We start from the raw sequence: 16221 nt of genomic DNA, 5'->3' as shown, positions 1-16221 counted from the left end.
ATTAGGATCCAAAAATTAAAACTCATAAACATATTTCATGCTAAATGATTTGTAACATCAACTGGCAATTTCTTTCACAACAAATGATCTAAATATATCATAAACTGTGTTACCCATATTATCATATGGATTACATCTTTATACATTATAATCTCATCAACACAGTTTTATAATTATTGTTTTATGCAGTTGACTTTTATATCACATACGAGAAGAAAAAGGTTACAAGAAAAAATAAGTTTGTATTGTCTTTTGAATTTACCTATGTAGTTACTTTTAGTGGTCCTCTTTATTTCTTCATGTGGATTCAAGTTACTGTCTAGTGTCCTATCATTTCAACCAGAAGAACTCCCTTTAATATATCTTATTGGGCAGGTCTGCTAGTGACATTTTTTCTCAGTTTTTGTTTATCTGAGAATATCTTATTCTTCAGGTTTTGAAGGATAGTTTTGCTGTGCATAGAATTCTTGGTTGAGAGTCTTTTTCTTTTAGCACTTTGACTATGTCCTCTCACTACCTTCTGGCTTCCGTGGCTTCCGGTGAGATATAAACTGTTATTCTTATTGGGAATCCTTTCATGAGATGCCTCAGTTTTCTCTTGCTGCTCTCAGAATTCTCTCTTTGTCTTTGGTTTTCAGTAGTTTGACTATGAGGTATTTAGGTGTGGATCTCTGAGTTTATCCTACTTCAGGTTTGTTGAGCTTTTTGGATTTGTAGATGAATGTTTTTCATCAAGTTTGGGAAATTTTTGTCCATTATTTCTGCAGATATTCCTTCTGTCCCTTTCTCTCCTCTGGGAATCCCACTATACCTGTGCTGGTAATCATGATGGTGTTCCACAGGTCTTTGAGACTCTGTTCAAATGCCTGCATTCTTTTTCTTTGTGTTTCTTGGGTTAGATAGTCTCACTTTACCTGTCTTCAAATTTGCTGTTTTTTTATTTTGCAAGCTCAGTTATGCTGTTGAGCCCCTCTGGTGAATTTTTCATTTCCATTATTGTACTTTTCAACTCCAGAACATCTATGTAGTTCTTTTTTATATTTAATCTCTCTTTATTGATATTCTGTATTTGATGAAATGTTATCATACTTTATTTTTAGATGTGGTTGCCTTTTGTTCTTAGATATTATTTGAACATATTTATAATAGCTCATGTAAAATCTTTGTCTAGTAAGTCCAAAGTTCAGGCTTCCTTGAGGACCTCTTTCAGTTACTGTTCTTTTTGTGTGTCTGTGAGTAAGCCATACCTTCCTGTTTCTTTGAATATCTTATTTTTTTTTTTTTTTGTTAAAAACTGGATATTTTAAATCATATAATGCAACAGCTCTGGGGATCAGATTGCTACCCTTTCCAGGATTTGTTGTTGTGGCTGTTTAGTGGTGGTGGTTTTATTGCTATTTGTTTGTTTAGTGACTTCCTTGAACTAGTTTTATGAAGTCTATGTTCTTTGTCATGTATAGTCACTAAAGTTTCTGCTCAGTTATCTTAGTTGTCAACTAATGATTTGACAGAGGTTTCCTTAAGTGCCTTGAATCAGTAAATCACCTTGAACCAGTAAATCTCCTAGCTCTTGTCTGGTCTTACATGTGATCACTATTGTCTTCCGTGCTCTGGAGTTTACAATTCTGTCTTTACTGTCAGTTCCTGCTTCCTCAGAGCCAGGTCAGTCAGAGGTGAGAGATTAGGGAAGCCCTGAGGCAACTCTTTTAATTTAAGCACTTATCAGCATTTCTCCTTTTTGCCTCCTGAGGCAGCTTCTCCAACTTTTCCTTTTAAGTTAGCCCCTGTTTGCCCAAAATGCTATTCACAGCTCTGTCAGCTATGATATTGTTCATCACAGTCATCACTGTTGTTTTCCTTAAATTTCCCTGGCAAAATTTGTTTTTAAAGACGAAAATTTGTTTGGACTTTAGTTCTTTAGAGTGAGTCTTAACATTTGATGTGTAGTGTGAGGATTGGTGAGTAGTTTACTTGGTCAGTTATCTTTCTTCTGTTAAAACTTACCCTTTATTCATGGCTTCTTACTGCTCCCCTCACTGCCCACCCCACCCCACCCCACCGTGTCACAGTCATTTTTATCTCTTGTTACTGCTAAACCTTGCATATACTTATATTATTAGATTTTCAATGTGTTAAAAATATTTTTTAACATCTTTATTGGAGTATAATTGCTTTACAATGGTGTGTTAGCTTCTGCTGTATAACAAGGTGAATCAACTATATGTATACATATATCCCCATATCCCCTCCCTATTGCGTCTCCCTCCCATCCTCCCTATCCCACCCCTCTAAGTGGTCACAAAGCACCAAGCTGATCTCTCTGTGCTATGCAACTTCTTCCCACTAGCTATTTTACATTTGGTAGTGTATATATGTCAATGCTACGCTCTCACTTCGTCCCAACTTACTCTTCCCACTCCCCATGTACTCAAGTCCATTCTCTACATCTGCGTTTTTATTCCTATCCTGCCTCTAGGTTCATCAGACCTTTTTTTTTTTAGATTCCATATTTATGCATTAGCATACGGTATTTGTTTTTCTCTTTCTTATTTCACTCTGTATGACAGAATCTAGGTCCATCCACCACTACAGATCAATTTCTTTTTCTTTTTATGGCTGAGTAATATTCCAGTGTATATATGTGCCACATATTCTTTTTCCATTTCATATGTCGATGGACACTTAGGTTGCTTCCATGTCCTGGCTATTGTAAATAGAGCTGCAGTGAACATTGTGGTACATGACTATTTTTGAATTATGGTTTTCTCAGCATATATGCCCAGTAGTGGAATTGCTGGGTCGTATGGTAGTTCTATTTTTAGTTTTTTAAGGAACCTCCATACTCTTCTCCATAGTGGCTGTATCAATTTACATCCCCACCAACAGTGCAGGAGGGTTCCCTTTTCTCCACACCCTCTCCAGCATTTATTGTTTGTAGATTTCTTGAAGATGGCCATTCTGACTGGTGTGAGGTGATATCTCATTGTAGTTTTGATTTGCATTTCTCGAATGATTAGTGATGTTGAGCATCCTTTCATCTGTTTGTTGACAATCTGTATATCTTCCTTGGAGAAATGTCTATTTAGGTCTTCTGACCATTTTTGGATTGGGTTGTTTGTTTTTCTGATATTGAGCTGCATGAGCTGCTTGTATATTTTGGAGATTAATCCTTTGACACTTGCTTCATTTGCAAATATTTTCTCCCATTCTGAGGCTTGTCTTTTCGTCTTATTTATGGTTTCCTTTGCTGTGCAAAAGCTTTGAAGTTTCATTAGGTCCCATTTGTTTAGTTTTGTTTTTATTACCATTTCTCTAGGAGGTGGGTCAAAAGGGATCTTGCTTTGATTTAGGTCATAGAGTGTTCTGCCTATGTTTTCTTCTGAGAGTTTTATAGAGTCTGGCCTTATATTTAAGTCTTTAATCCATTTTGAGTTTATTTTTGTGTATGGTGTTAGGAAGTGTTCTAACTTCATTCTTTTACATGTACCCATCCAGTTTTCCCAGCACCACTTACTGAAGAGGCTGTCTTTTCTCCATTGTATATTTTTGCCTCCATTCTCAAAGATAAGGTGACCATATGTGCGTGGGTTTATCTTTGGGGTTTCTATCCTTTTCCATTGATCTGTGTTTCTATTTTTGTGCCAGTACCATACTGTCTTGATTACTGTAGCTTTGTAGTATAGTCTGAAGTCAGGGAGCCTGATTCCTCCAGCTCTGTTTTTCCTTCTCAAGATTGCTTTGTGTTATTTGGGGCCTTTTGTGCTTCCATACAAATTGTGAAATTTTTTGTTCTAGTTCTGTGAAAAATGCCATTGGTAGTTTGATAGGGATTGCACTGAATCTATAGATTGCTTTGGGTAGTATAGTCATTTTCACAATGTTGATTTTTCCAGTCCAAGAACATGCTATATCTCTCTGTTTGTATCATCTTTAATTTCTTTCATCAGTGTCTTATAGTTTTCTACATACTGGTGTTTTGTCTCCTTAGATAGGTTTATTCCTAGGTATTTTATTCTTTTCGTTGAAATGGTAAATGGGAGTGTTTCCTTAATTCCTCTTTCAGATTTTTCATCTTAGTGTATAGGAATGCAAAAGATTTGTGTGCATTAATTTTTATCCTGCTACTTTACCAGATTCATTGATTAGCTCTAGTAGTTTTCTGGTGCATCTTTAGGATTCTCTATGTACAGTATCATGTCATCTGCAAACAGTGACAGTTTTACTTTTTCTTTTCGGATTTGGATTCCTTCTATTTCTTTTTTGTCTCTGATTGCTGTGGCTAAAACTTCCAAAACTGTGTTGAACAATCTTGGTGAGAGTCAGCAACCTTGTTTTGTTCCTGGTCTTAGAGGAAATGGTTTCAGAGTTTCACCATTGAGAACCATGTTGCTGTGGGTTTGTCATATATGGTCTTTATTATGTTGAGATAGGTTCCCTGTGTGCCTACTTTCTGGAGAATATTTATCATAAGTGGGTGTTCAATTTTGTTGAAAGCTTTTTCTGCCTCTGTTGGGATGGTCATATGGTTTTTATCCTTCAATTTATTATTATGGTGTATCACATTGATTGATTTGCGTATATTGAAGAATCCTTGCATTCCTGGGATAAACTCTACTTGATCATGGTATATGATCCTTTTAATGTGCCATTGGATTCTGTTTGCCAGTATTTTGTTGAGGATTTTTGCGTCTATGTTCATCAGTGATATTGGCCTGTAGTTTTCTTTTTTTGTGATATCTTTGTCTGGTTTGGGTATCAGGGTGATGGTGGCCTTGTAGAATGAGTTTGGAAGTGTTCCTCCCTCTGCTATATTTTGGAAGAGTTTGAGAAGGATAGGTGTTATTAGCTCTTTTCTAAATGAATTCTCTAGAATTCGCCTGTGAAGCCATCTGGTCTTGGGCTTTTGTTTATTGCAAGATTTTTAATCACAGTTTCAATTTCATTGTTTGTGATTGGTCTGTTTATATTTTCTATTTCTTCCTGGTTCAGTCTCGGAAGGTTGTGCTTTTCTAAGAATTTGTCCATTTCTTTCAGGTTGTCTGTTTTAGTGGCATATAGTTGCTTGTAGTAATCCCTTATGATTTTTTGTATTTCTGAAGTGTCGGTTGTTACTTCTGTTTTTTCATTTCTAATTCTGTTGATTTGAGTCTTCTTCTGTATTTTCTTGATGAGTCTGGCTAATGGTTTATCAGTTTTGTTTATCTTCTCAAAGTACCAGCTTTTAGTTTTATTGATCTTTCTGTTGTTTCCTTTATTTCTTTTTCATTTATTTCTGATCTGATCCTTATGATTTCTTTCCTCTGCTAACTTTGCGGGTTTTTTGTTCTTCTTTCTCTAATTGCTTTAGATGTAAGGTTATGTTGTTTATTTGAGATGTTTCTTGTTTCTTGAGGTAGGATTGTATTGCTATAAAGTTCCCTCTTAGAACTGCTTTTGCTGCCTCCCGTAGGTTTTGGGTCATTGTGTTTTCATTGTCATTTGTTTCTAGGTATTTTTTGATTTACTCTTTGATTTCTTCAGTGATCTCTTGGTTATTTAGTAGTGTACTGTTTAGCTTCCATGTGTTTGTAATTTTTACAGGTTTTTTTCCCTGTAATTGATTTCTAGTCACATAGCATTGTGGTCAGAAAAGATACTTGATACGGTTTCAACTTTCTTAAATTTACCAAGGCTTGATTTGTGACCCAAGATATGATATATCCTAGAGAGTGTTCCTTGAGCACTTAAGAAGAAAGTGTTTTCTTTTGTTTTTGGATGGAATGTCCTATAAATATAAATTAAGTTTAATATGTCATTTAAAGCTTTTGTTTCCTTAAATATTTTCATTTTGGATGATCTGTGTATTGGTGGAAGAGGGATGTTATAGTCCCCTACTATCATTGTGTTATTGTCGATTTCCCCCTTAAGGCTGTTAACATTTGCCTTATGTATTGAGGTGCTCCTGTGTTGGGCGCACAAATATTTACAATATTTATATCTTCTTCGATTTATCCCTTAATCATTATGTAGTGGCCTTTTTTGTCTCTTGTAATAGTCTTTATTTTAGAGTCTATTTTGTCTTATATGAGGATTGCTACTCCAACTTTCTTTTCATTTCCATTTTCATGGAGTATCTCTGTCCACCCCCTCACTTTCAGTCTGTATGTATCCCTAGGTCTGAAGTGGGTCCCTTGTATATAGCATATATACGTTTCTTGTTTTTGTATCCATTCAGCCAGTCTATATCTTTTGGTTGGAGCATTTAATCCATTTACATTTAAGGTAATTATCAATATGTATGTTCCTATTACCATGTTCTTTTTATTTTAACATCTTTATTGGAGTATAGCTGCTTTACAATGGTGTGTTAGTTTCTGCTTTATAACAAAGTGAATCAGTTTTACATATATATATTTGTTCCCATATCTCTTCCCTCTTGCGTCTCCCTCCCTCCCACCCTCCCTATCCCACCCCTCTAGGTGGTCACAAACCACCTAGCTGATCTCCCTGTGCTATGCGGCTACTTCCCACTAGCTATCTGTTTTACGTTTGGTAGTGTATATAATGTCCATGACACTCTCTCACTTTGTCACAGCTTACCCTTCCCCTCCCCGTATCCTCAAGTCCATGCTCTAGTAGTTCTGTGTCTTTATTCCCGTCTTACCCCTAGGTTCTTCATGACTTTTTTTTTCTTAGATTCCATATATATGTGTTAGCATACGGTATTTGTTTTACTCTTTCTGACTTACTTCTCTCTGTATGACAGACTCTAGGTCCATCCACCTTACTACAAATAACTCAATTTCATTTCTTTTTATGGCTGAGTAATATTCCATTGTATATATGTGCCACATCTTCTTTATCCATTCATCTGTTGATGGATCCTTAGGTTGCTTCCATGTCCTGGCTATTGTAAATAGAGCTGCAATGAACATTTTGGTACATGACTCTTTGAATTATGGTTTTCTCAGATTATATGCCCAGTAGTTGGATTGCTGCATCATATGGTAGTTATATCATGTTCTTAATTGTTGTGGGTTTGTTATTGTAGGTCTTTTCCTTCTCGTGTGTTTCCTGCCTAGAGAAGTTCCTTTAGCATTTATTGTAAAGCTGGTTTGGTGGTACTGAATTCTCTTAACTTTTGCTTGTCTGTAAAGGTTTTAATTTCTCTGTTGAATCTGAATGACATCCTTGCTGGGGAGAGTAATCTTGGTTGTGAGTTTTTCCTTGTCATCACTTTAAATATGTCCTGCCACTGTCTTCTTGGTTGCAGAGTTTCTGCTGAAAGATCAGCTGTTAACCTTATGGGGATTCTCTTGTATGTTATTTGTTGCTTTCCCTTGCTGCTTTTAATATTTTTTCTTTGTATTTAATTTGTGATAGCTTGAATTATTTGTGTCTTTGTGTGTTTCTCCTTGGATTTATCCTGTATAGGACTCTCTGTGCTTCGTTTACTTTATTGACTATTTCCTTTCCCATATTAGTGAAGTTTTCAGCCATAATCTCTTCAACTATTTTCTCAGTCCCTTTCTTTTTCTCTTCTTCTTCTGGGACCCCTATAATTTGAATGTTGGTGCATTCAATGTTGTCCTAGAGGTCTCTGAGACTGTCCTCAATTCTTTTCATTCTTTTTTCTTCTGTTCTGTGGTAGTTATTTCCACTATTTTACTTTCTATGCACTTATCCATTCTTCTGCCTCAGTTATACTGCTATTGCTTTCTTCTGGAGAATTTTAAATTTCATTTATTGTGTTGCTCATCATTGTTCGTTTGCTCTTTAGTTCTTCTAGGTCCTTGTTAAACATTTCTTCTGTTTTTTCTATTCTGTTTCCAAGATTTTGGATCATCTTTACTATCATTACTCTGAATTCTTTTTCAGGTAGACTGCCTAATTCCTCTTCATTTGTTTGGTGTGGTGGGTTTTTACTTTGCTCCTTCATCTGCTGTGTATTTCTCTGTCTTCTCATTTTGCTTAACTTACTGTGTTTCGGGTCTCCTTTTTGTGGGCTGCATGTTCGTAGTTCCTGTTGTGTTCGGTTTCTGCCCTCAGTGGGTGAGGTTGGTTTAGTGACTTGTATAGGCTTCCTGGTAGAGGGGACTGGTGCCTGTGTTCTGGTGGGTGGGGCTGGATCTTGTCTTTCTGGTGGGTAGGGCCGCATGCGGTTGTGTGCTTTGGGGTGTCTGTGAACTTAGTATGATTTTAGGCAGCCTCTCTGCTAATGGATAGGGTTGTATTCCTGTCTTGCTAGTTGTTTGGCATGGGACATCCAGCACTGGAATTTGCTGGCCGTTGGGTGCATGTGGGTCTTAGCATTGAGACGGAGATGTCTGTGAGCGCTCTCGCCAATTGATATTATGTGGGGCCGGGAGGTACTGATGGTCCAGTGTTCTGTATTTGGCTCTCCCACCTCAGAGGCTCAGGCAGGAGCACCAAGACCCTGTCAGCCACACAGCTGGATCTACAACACAAGAGCAAGGAATAGAAAGGGCTCCCTCAGGACTAAAAGCCTCACTGTGGACCTCCTTGCTGGGTCTCTGCAACACATAATCCTGTATGTCATAAGCTGATGGCAGGTCCAAAGCATTGCTCTCCTGTGACTGGCTACTGGAGTGGCTTGCTGATTTGCCTTATCCACCCCACGACAGCAGCTGCCTCAAACCCTCAGTGTGTTAGAATTTTTAATGTTTGTTTACTCTTTGTACTTATATTATGACCTTCTTTAAGGCAAGATGTTTGTCATATCTTCTCTATCACAAGCATCTGGCATTGTATCAATACTTGACCCTTACTAAGAGCTCATAAAGTGTTATTCAGTAGAACCAGTTTTTTGCTTTCATATGAGATTATTAGATAATATTGCCTTAGGTGAAGGTTGATGGACTTTGGAACCTTATAATAATTGGACCTTAGTGGAGTGGGGGAAAGACATATAAGCAAATAAAACCAAATGTTTTTATATTCTATCACCAGTTTAAGGGAAATTTCCCTGTAATGCAGTCCATTAGTCTGTGGTTCAGAGTATTGTATAGTAAATGGTTTATTTTAACCTGGAAGTCTTTAATGCATGCATAGTAAAGGTTCTCATACTGCTCTCCATGTATTGTGTCATTGGATTAATTGAGACTCTTTATTATCATTGTAAAACATGTTTAAGCATGCTGAAAGATTGTGGCTTATAGGCTTACTTTAGTATATATGCGCAATTCTGTTCTTCCTGGTTGAGTTAAATGCTTTAGACTATGCAGTTAGTTACCAAACTTGTTTACTCAAGTTGTCTATATAATAACTCATAACTTAAATATTAAGTAAACCACTAAAATGTGAGTGTAAAAGAGTCATTGTTTCTGTGAAAACTAAGATAAGTTTTTGGAAAGCTTTCATAAAGTGAACTGTTAAAGTTTTGCTGTCAGATGAGTGGATAGGACAGCTGTGAAAGATTGGGGAAATTATTATTAAAACTGAGGAGGATTGTGTACTAAGATTATTTAATAGGTGTCACTAAAGTATCACTCCATTTTAAAGAAAACAAAATTGGACATTGTCAATGAGGCATCATGTATGAAATAATATACACAAAAAAAGCCTGTTTTAATAATGCCTACATTGATAAATTGGCAAATTAATGCACATTTATATTAAAAGTTATGAGTTTTAAATGAAAATAAAATTTTAAATAAAAAATATATGCATTTTTTTTAAGATTCCCCATTTAACTGAAATTTTCTTTTAAACCAATCTGGTGAGAGCTTTTTTGTTATATTTGTTCCCATATAATATGTTATGGTATATTAATGAAGTATTAGAAGAAGATAAATTTATGAGTATATTTGCCTTAAATTGCTGTGGTAGTATGTTATTCTATATATGTGGATACACACACACACACACACACACAAAATGCATTTAAAATTTAAATATATTAACTATATTTTTAAAATTTTAATTTATATTTGATTTATTAAATGCTGTCATTTTCTCCATAGGGGTTCACCTGGCACAGTGGCTGCTCCGCGTCTGGCTCCCACAGGTGTCAGTTGGGCTGACAAGGTAAAGGCTCATCATACAGGCTCTACTGCTTCTTCGGATGTAGCACCTGCCCAGTCTTGCCCACCAATGACAGTGCAGAAGCCTTCCCGCAAAAATGGCAAGTGACTTTGAATCAACCTTTGTATGTATTAGACAAGTAGATTTATGTGAAGATATTTATTTTATTTGAATTTGGTGCTAATAACATTATATATTTATCTTTGTGCATCATTTATATGATGTTAATTTGCCTTAGTTAAAATCATAAAATCATCTTAACTGTATGAAAACTTTTGGAGGTCATTCTAGTCTCAGGTTTGCCCTGTGTAAACTTTAAGGAGAATGATATCTTTTGTCAGTTCATTTGTAAGTAGAAGAGAAATAAAGTAGTTCATCTTCTAGGTAGTATACACTTTAAAATGTCATGTCAGTACTTCATTTCATTAATGTTTAAATATTGTTTGGGTACTAAAATAATATCATGTGTTTATCTTTACTCACATATCTGTTTTCCATACCATCAGAATAATAAAGGGGCAAAAATAAATAGAAGGGCTGTAATTCTGAAGACTCATCTGAATTGATTCCATAGGAGTTTCCTTCATAAATCCAGAGTGGATTTTTATACATCTTTAGAGGCTTAGATTTTAGAGTGATAGTAAGTAATAATGAGTTTGTCTTATTAGTTAAGGAACAACTTGAGAATACTGCTTTCTTTTCTATTCAATGAAGGGTCACTTTGGAGTTTTTTGGTTCATAAAGAAATGTTTTATTGGATATAACAAAGGTATTGCCACCTTTGCATTATTGATGTTGTTGCGCTGTTTTTCCATTTTGGTCTCAGTAAGTGCTATTGGCTTATTTCAGATACATACCTTACTTTTATGGAATATATTACCCTTGCTTTCTCCATTGAGAAAGTAGAAAATTGAGAGTTGGTATGAGTTCTTTCTTAGGAAAAGGTAGGAAAATGTGGAATCATGAAGTTTAGTGTCTGTGTCTTGAAAGTCTGAGAGAAATGTGTTAAAAAATCAAAACTGCAAAAGAACTTAAAGGAATTATAGTATTAGCATGTATCATGGTTTTGTTTAAAGCAGTACTCTCAGATTATTTATGAGTGTGACCCGTTTGGTTGAAGTGAAATGATAGATCTTCATTATGACTAGGCTTAAAAATACTCGTTAATATACCAAGGAATTTTGTTTTTGACCACTTTGGTTTTCAGTTGTGGGGTTTTGATGCACTGTTTTGCACAGTGAATTATGGTGTATATCTTAAGTCATTTATAATTACAGTAGGTATAGTACTCAAGTTTGTAATGATATGCTATAAAATTGATTTTTGTTAAAGATGATAGAGTGAGCACATGCAGTTACTTTGCTTTTTCCCCAGACTCAACTAAAATGATATGAAAGGACTTAAGGAAAAAGAGACAGGAGAAGAGATGACATGAACAAATTTTTGAAAGTTGGAAAATAGCAAGACCAATTGTGACATTTGAGTAAGCTAGCTGAATCCTCAGCTCAGGGGGTGGGCAAAACTGTCAAGCAATCCAATTTGATCCACATAACTTCCAAAAGGATCAGAAATTGGTGGGAGCAGGTATCTCTGGAAGTGAGGGTATAGGTAGGGATTATAAGAAGAATCTCGAATCTTCCCCACTTCCCCATAACTCTGAATAGTAGGATGAGAGTAGATGTATCTCTCTCACCCTACAGAATATTGGAGGTTTAGTTTCTAGAGAAGGTACAAAAGATGGTATTTGACCTGAGAGATACCAGACACATTGGAAGGTGGGGGTACTGTATTGCAAACAACGAGACTAAGTAGAAGACTATGGATAAAGATAATGTTGAGATACCTCAATCTTGCTTCCACTTCAAGCCCTCTTCTACTTGAACTGCCAGGTTTCCAGATCAAGAGAACCCACACCTGAGGAACACATCCAAATCTGACATAGATCATGAGATATTGGTCTTCAAGGCTGATTCTCTAATTGATGAATGTCTGGTAGTCTTGGAAGACTTAGGCAATCTGAAGCCAGATTGTGGACTGTGGTAGATTGTCTGCAAAGATGGGTGTGAACAGTTTCTCTCATCCCTGTGCATGCATGCCACTTCCACTGTCAAGTGGTAGATTCTGTTTTCCCTCGCCTTAAATCTTTGGTTGGTCCTGTGACTTGATATAATCAATAGAATGTATCTAGAGTGAGGTTTGGTAAATTCCCAACCTAGCTGGTAAGAGGGCTTGCAGCTTCAATTTTCTCCTTGTTGGAAGCCAGCTACCATGTAAAGAAGCCCAAGATAGGCTGCTGAATAATGAGAGACCATGTGAAGAGAAAGTGGCCCGGAGAAGAACTTAGTCTCAGCCAGTAACTAGTATGAAAGATTTGGACATGTGGTGAAGCTATCATGAATTCTCTGGTCTCAGTTGAACCACCCTTGCTGACACCATATGGAGATGAGATGAACCCCCTCCTACACCTCCCCCCACCAAACTGAGCACTCTTCAGATTCCTGAGTCAAAGAATTGCATGGAAATAACATAGTATTTTAAGATGCTAAGTTTTAGACTTATTATATAAAAATAGATACTGGACTATCCACTATTTGAATAACATGGATTATAGAAAGATAAAGGAAAAGGAAGAAGTCATGAAATAATTAAAGGAAATTTTGTTTAACAGAAAGATAATAAGTTTTTAACCAAAAGGGCCCATTAAGTGCCCACTATAATGGATGAAACTGCAGTGACATCAGAACATGTTGGGAGGGGCTTCCCTAGTGGCGCAGTGGTTGAGAGTCTGCTTGCCAATGCAAGGGACACAGGTTCGTGCCCCGGTCCAGGAAGATCCCACATGCTGCAGAGCGGCTGGGCCCGTGAGCCATGGCCGCTGAGCCTGCGCGTCCGGAGCCTGTGCTCCGCAACGGGAGAGGCCACAACAGTGAGAGGCCCGTGTACTGCAAAAAAAAAAAAAAAAAAAAAAAAAAAAAGGTGGTAAATTTATGAGTACTACAGACGATGAGAGGCTCTAAAAAATTAGAGAAAAGAATCAGTTTGTTTACAAATGACCAAGAATCAGAATGACACCTGCTTTTGCAGAATTATCACTAGAAGCCACAAGAAAATTGAGCAATGTCTTCAAAATTCTGGAGGAAAATAATTTCTAAGCTAAAATCCTATGTCCAGCCAAATTATCCATTAGATGTGAGAGTAGATTAAAGACATTTTCAAACATTCTAGGTCTCAAAAGATTTTTAACTCTATGGACACTGTCACTACAAGAGGGAGCCAGTACAGAGAAGAGGCAAAGGTAATAATTCTGTGGTGGTGATCCCAGGATGATTGCTGTGTAAATGTCTAGATAGCAGCCAGTCCAGATTTTTTTATGGTCACAGTGCCCTGGAAGGGAGGAATCCAGGAAGATAAATGAAATTCTTAAAACAACTAATGTGTTTACCCACACTGAGAAGAGATTTAAAATTTAGGAGAGTTGGGATTGAATTAATTCTAAGTCAGTAGAAAATACTGAGGCTATATCATGGAGAGAAAAGAGAGAAAGGAGAATGCAGAGAAGAGCATAAGAGGCACACCTGTAAGTGGAGTCTGAAGGGATGGTATGAATGGTACAAAAGCAACCTTTGAGGAGGTAATCACTGAAGATTTCCCCAAACTGTCAAAAGATACTGTCTTATATTCAAGAACCACTATAAACTCCAACTAGGAAAAATATAAAACAAATCTCATCTAGATGCAATATAATAAAAATATTAAAAATCAAAGAAAGAAAATCTTTGCAAGTAGTCACAGCTTTAAAAAAAAAAAAGACTTTTAAAATGAGCAAGAGTCAACTTATAGCTGATGAAAGCCAGATGGCAGTGGAATGAGATCTTTAAGGTGCTGAAAGAAAATAACTGGAGAGACAGAATTCTGCATCCAGCAAAAAATAACCTTCAAAAATGAAGGTGAAATAAAGGTAGTTCTAGATGAATAAAAATTGAGAGAATTTGTAGTCAGACCTACACTAAAAAAAACCACAGAGTTCTTCAGATGGCAGGAAAATGATTCCAGATAGCATCCCAGAAATGCATGAAGGAATGAAAAAAACTAGAAGGAATAAAAATGCAGATAACCTTAAATGTGTATTGACTGTGTGAAACAATGTCTTGTGGAGCTTGACATATATGTAGAATGAAAATTTATGACAGTAACCCAAAAGATAAGAGAGGAATAAATGGAGTTTATATTTTCTAGGTTCTAACATTGTCTAAGCAGTTACAAGAGTGCTCGTTTGCATTAGACATAAGTCAACGCTGTGTTATAAATTCAGGAAAACCACAAAGAAGAATAAACGAATGTTCAACTAATAATCTTTTTGATCAATCCAAAAGAAAGCAAGAGGAAAAAAAGAAACACAAAACACATAAGACAAATCAAAAAAAGAATTATAATGTAATAGAAGTAAATGTATCAATCCCTACATTAAATGTAAATGGTCTAAATATTAAATTTTAAAAATGAAGATTATAACACTTTTAAAAATAGGGGCTTCCCTGGTGGCGCAGTGGTTGAGAGTCCGCCTGCTGATGCAGGGGACACAGGTTCGTGCCCCGGTCCGGGAAGATCCCACATGCTGCGGAGCGGCTGGGCCCGTGAGCCATGGCCGCTGAGCCTGCGCGTCCAGAGCCTGTGCTCCGCAACGGGAGAGACCACAGCAGTGAGAGTCCCGCGTACCACACACACACAAAAAAAAGCCCAATTGTATTCTGCTTATAAGAGATACACCTTCAATATTAAAATGTAGAAAAGTCAAAAGGAAAAGGCAGGGAAAGATATTCTATACATACCCCATTCAATTCAAAGCTAGTATTGTTACCAGATGAAATAAGAGTAGCCAAGCAACATTTTAGAGATTTTTAAAAATTATTAAAGGGTCATTTCAACAGAGAGATAAAGTAACTCTGAATTTATATGTACATAACATATCTTTAAAACATATAAAGCAAACCCTGACAGGACTGAAAGGAAAAATTGAAAAAAAGTCTATATTTACACTGGGAGATTTTACCATAACTGTCTCAAATGATAGTACCTGTAGATAAAGATCAGTAAAGATCAAAAATATCTAAACAACCTGATTAATGAACTTGACATAATTGATATGTCTAACAACTAATGCTTTTTTTTTTCCATTTTTTTCCCTTTTGTTACTTCAATCTGGAAACTTTTTACTGATATGTCTTCTAGTCATTCTGCTCATTCTCTGTTCTGTATGTCTAATCCATATTTTCTTGAACATATTAATAATAGCTATTTTAAAAATTTGTGTCTGAAAAGTAAAATGTTTGAACCATCTGTGAGTTTGTTAGTTTAAAAAACAGTTTTGGGGCAGTTTAGAGTTATTTTACTCTTTTTGATTAGGATGCCTCATATTTAATTGAATGTTTAACATTGTATACTAAAAGTTATAGAGACTTCTTCTAAAAATATATAGTTTTTTATGGCAGTAAGGTAGAGAACAAGCAGAACACCTTAATCCTGTCAAGGTTTGGCTTGAGGTTTTATTAAAGTTGATGTGTTTTAGTTTTTTCTTGTTCCTTTTGGAGTCTCAATTGAAAACCTGGGGTGCTTGCCAAGACCACTTCATTCCTGAGTTCCAACTTTTATTTCCTCGGCACCATACAGTTGCTACAATATCTGCTTAGTTCATTAGCATCCCAGCTGCTGTTTTCTGCTGGGTGTCTTGGAATCTTGCCCTGTATATGCAAAGCTTAGCAGTTGTCAGACTTCTTAGGGGAAGATTGAATGCAGATTCTTTTGGCTTACTTTCCTGCAGTTTCCCCCTCTCCAAGATTTTTTCCCCTGAAGCCCCAGTTTCTTTAGACTCATCGAACTCCAATATCTGTCTTAGCTAGATAGGACTGCTGGTTTCTGCTAGAACTCACTTTCCTACACTGTGAATTCCAGCAGTCTTCAGGGAAAATTCTAGGGTGAATGTGGATCTCATGTTGTTGTCCCTATTCTCAGGAATTGTAGTTCCTCAAGTCTTGCCTATACTGGTTGCTTTCCAATGCCTTTAAACAATTCATTTATATATTTCATCTAGCTCTTGTAGTTCTGTTTGGCAGGAAGAAGATTAATTTTAATACAGGCTACTTTGTCATGCCTGTAAGTCCAAATACATATTCAAGCAAACATGGAATATTTACCAAAATT

General features: G+C 36.3%; 1 protein-coding gene across 1 annotated transcript in view; it reads left to right on the top strand.

Annotated features, from left to right (window-relative positions):
• The window catches only part of SCAPER (S-phase cyclin A associated protein in the ER), a 493174-nt gene that overhangs the window by 119789 nt on the left and 357164 nt on the right, over positions 1 to 16221 (top strand). The window contains exon 8 of the mRNA XM_060005554.1: positions 9963 to 10123. Coding sequence (XP_059861537.1) covers positions 9963 to 10123 — 161 coding nt within the window. The remainder of the gene's footprint in view (positions 1 to 9962; positions 10124 to 16221) is intronic.

This window comes from Delphinus delphis, chromosome 2, assembly GCF_949987515.2.
Source record: "Delphinus delphis chromosome 2, mDelDel1.2, whole genome shotgun sequence".
NCBI classification, from domain to species: domain Eukaryota; kingdom Metazoa; phylum Chordata; class Mammalia; order Artiodactyla; family Delphinidae; genus Delphinus; species Delphinus delphis.
The sequence above is the reverse complement of the archived record's forward strand: the minus strand, read 5'-3'. Positions and strand labels throughout refer to the sequence as shown.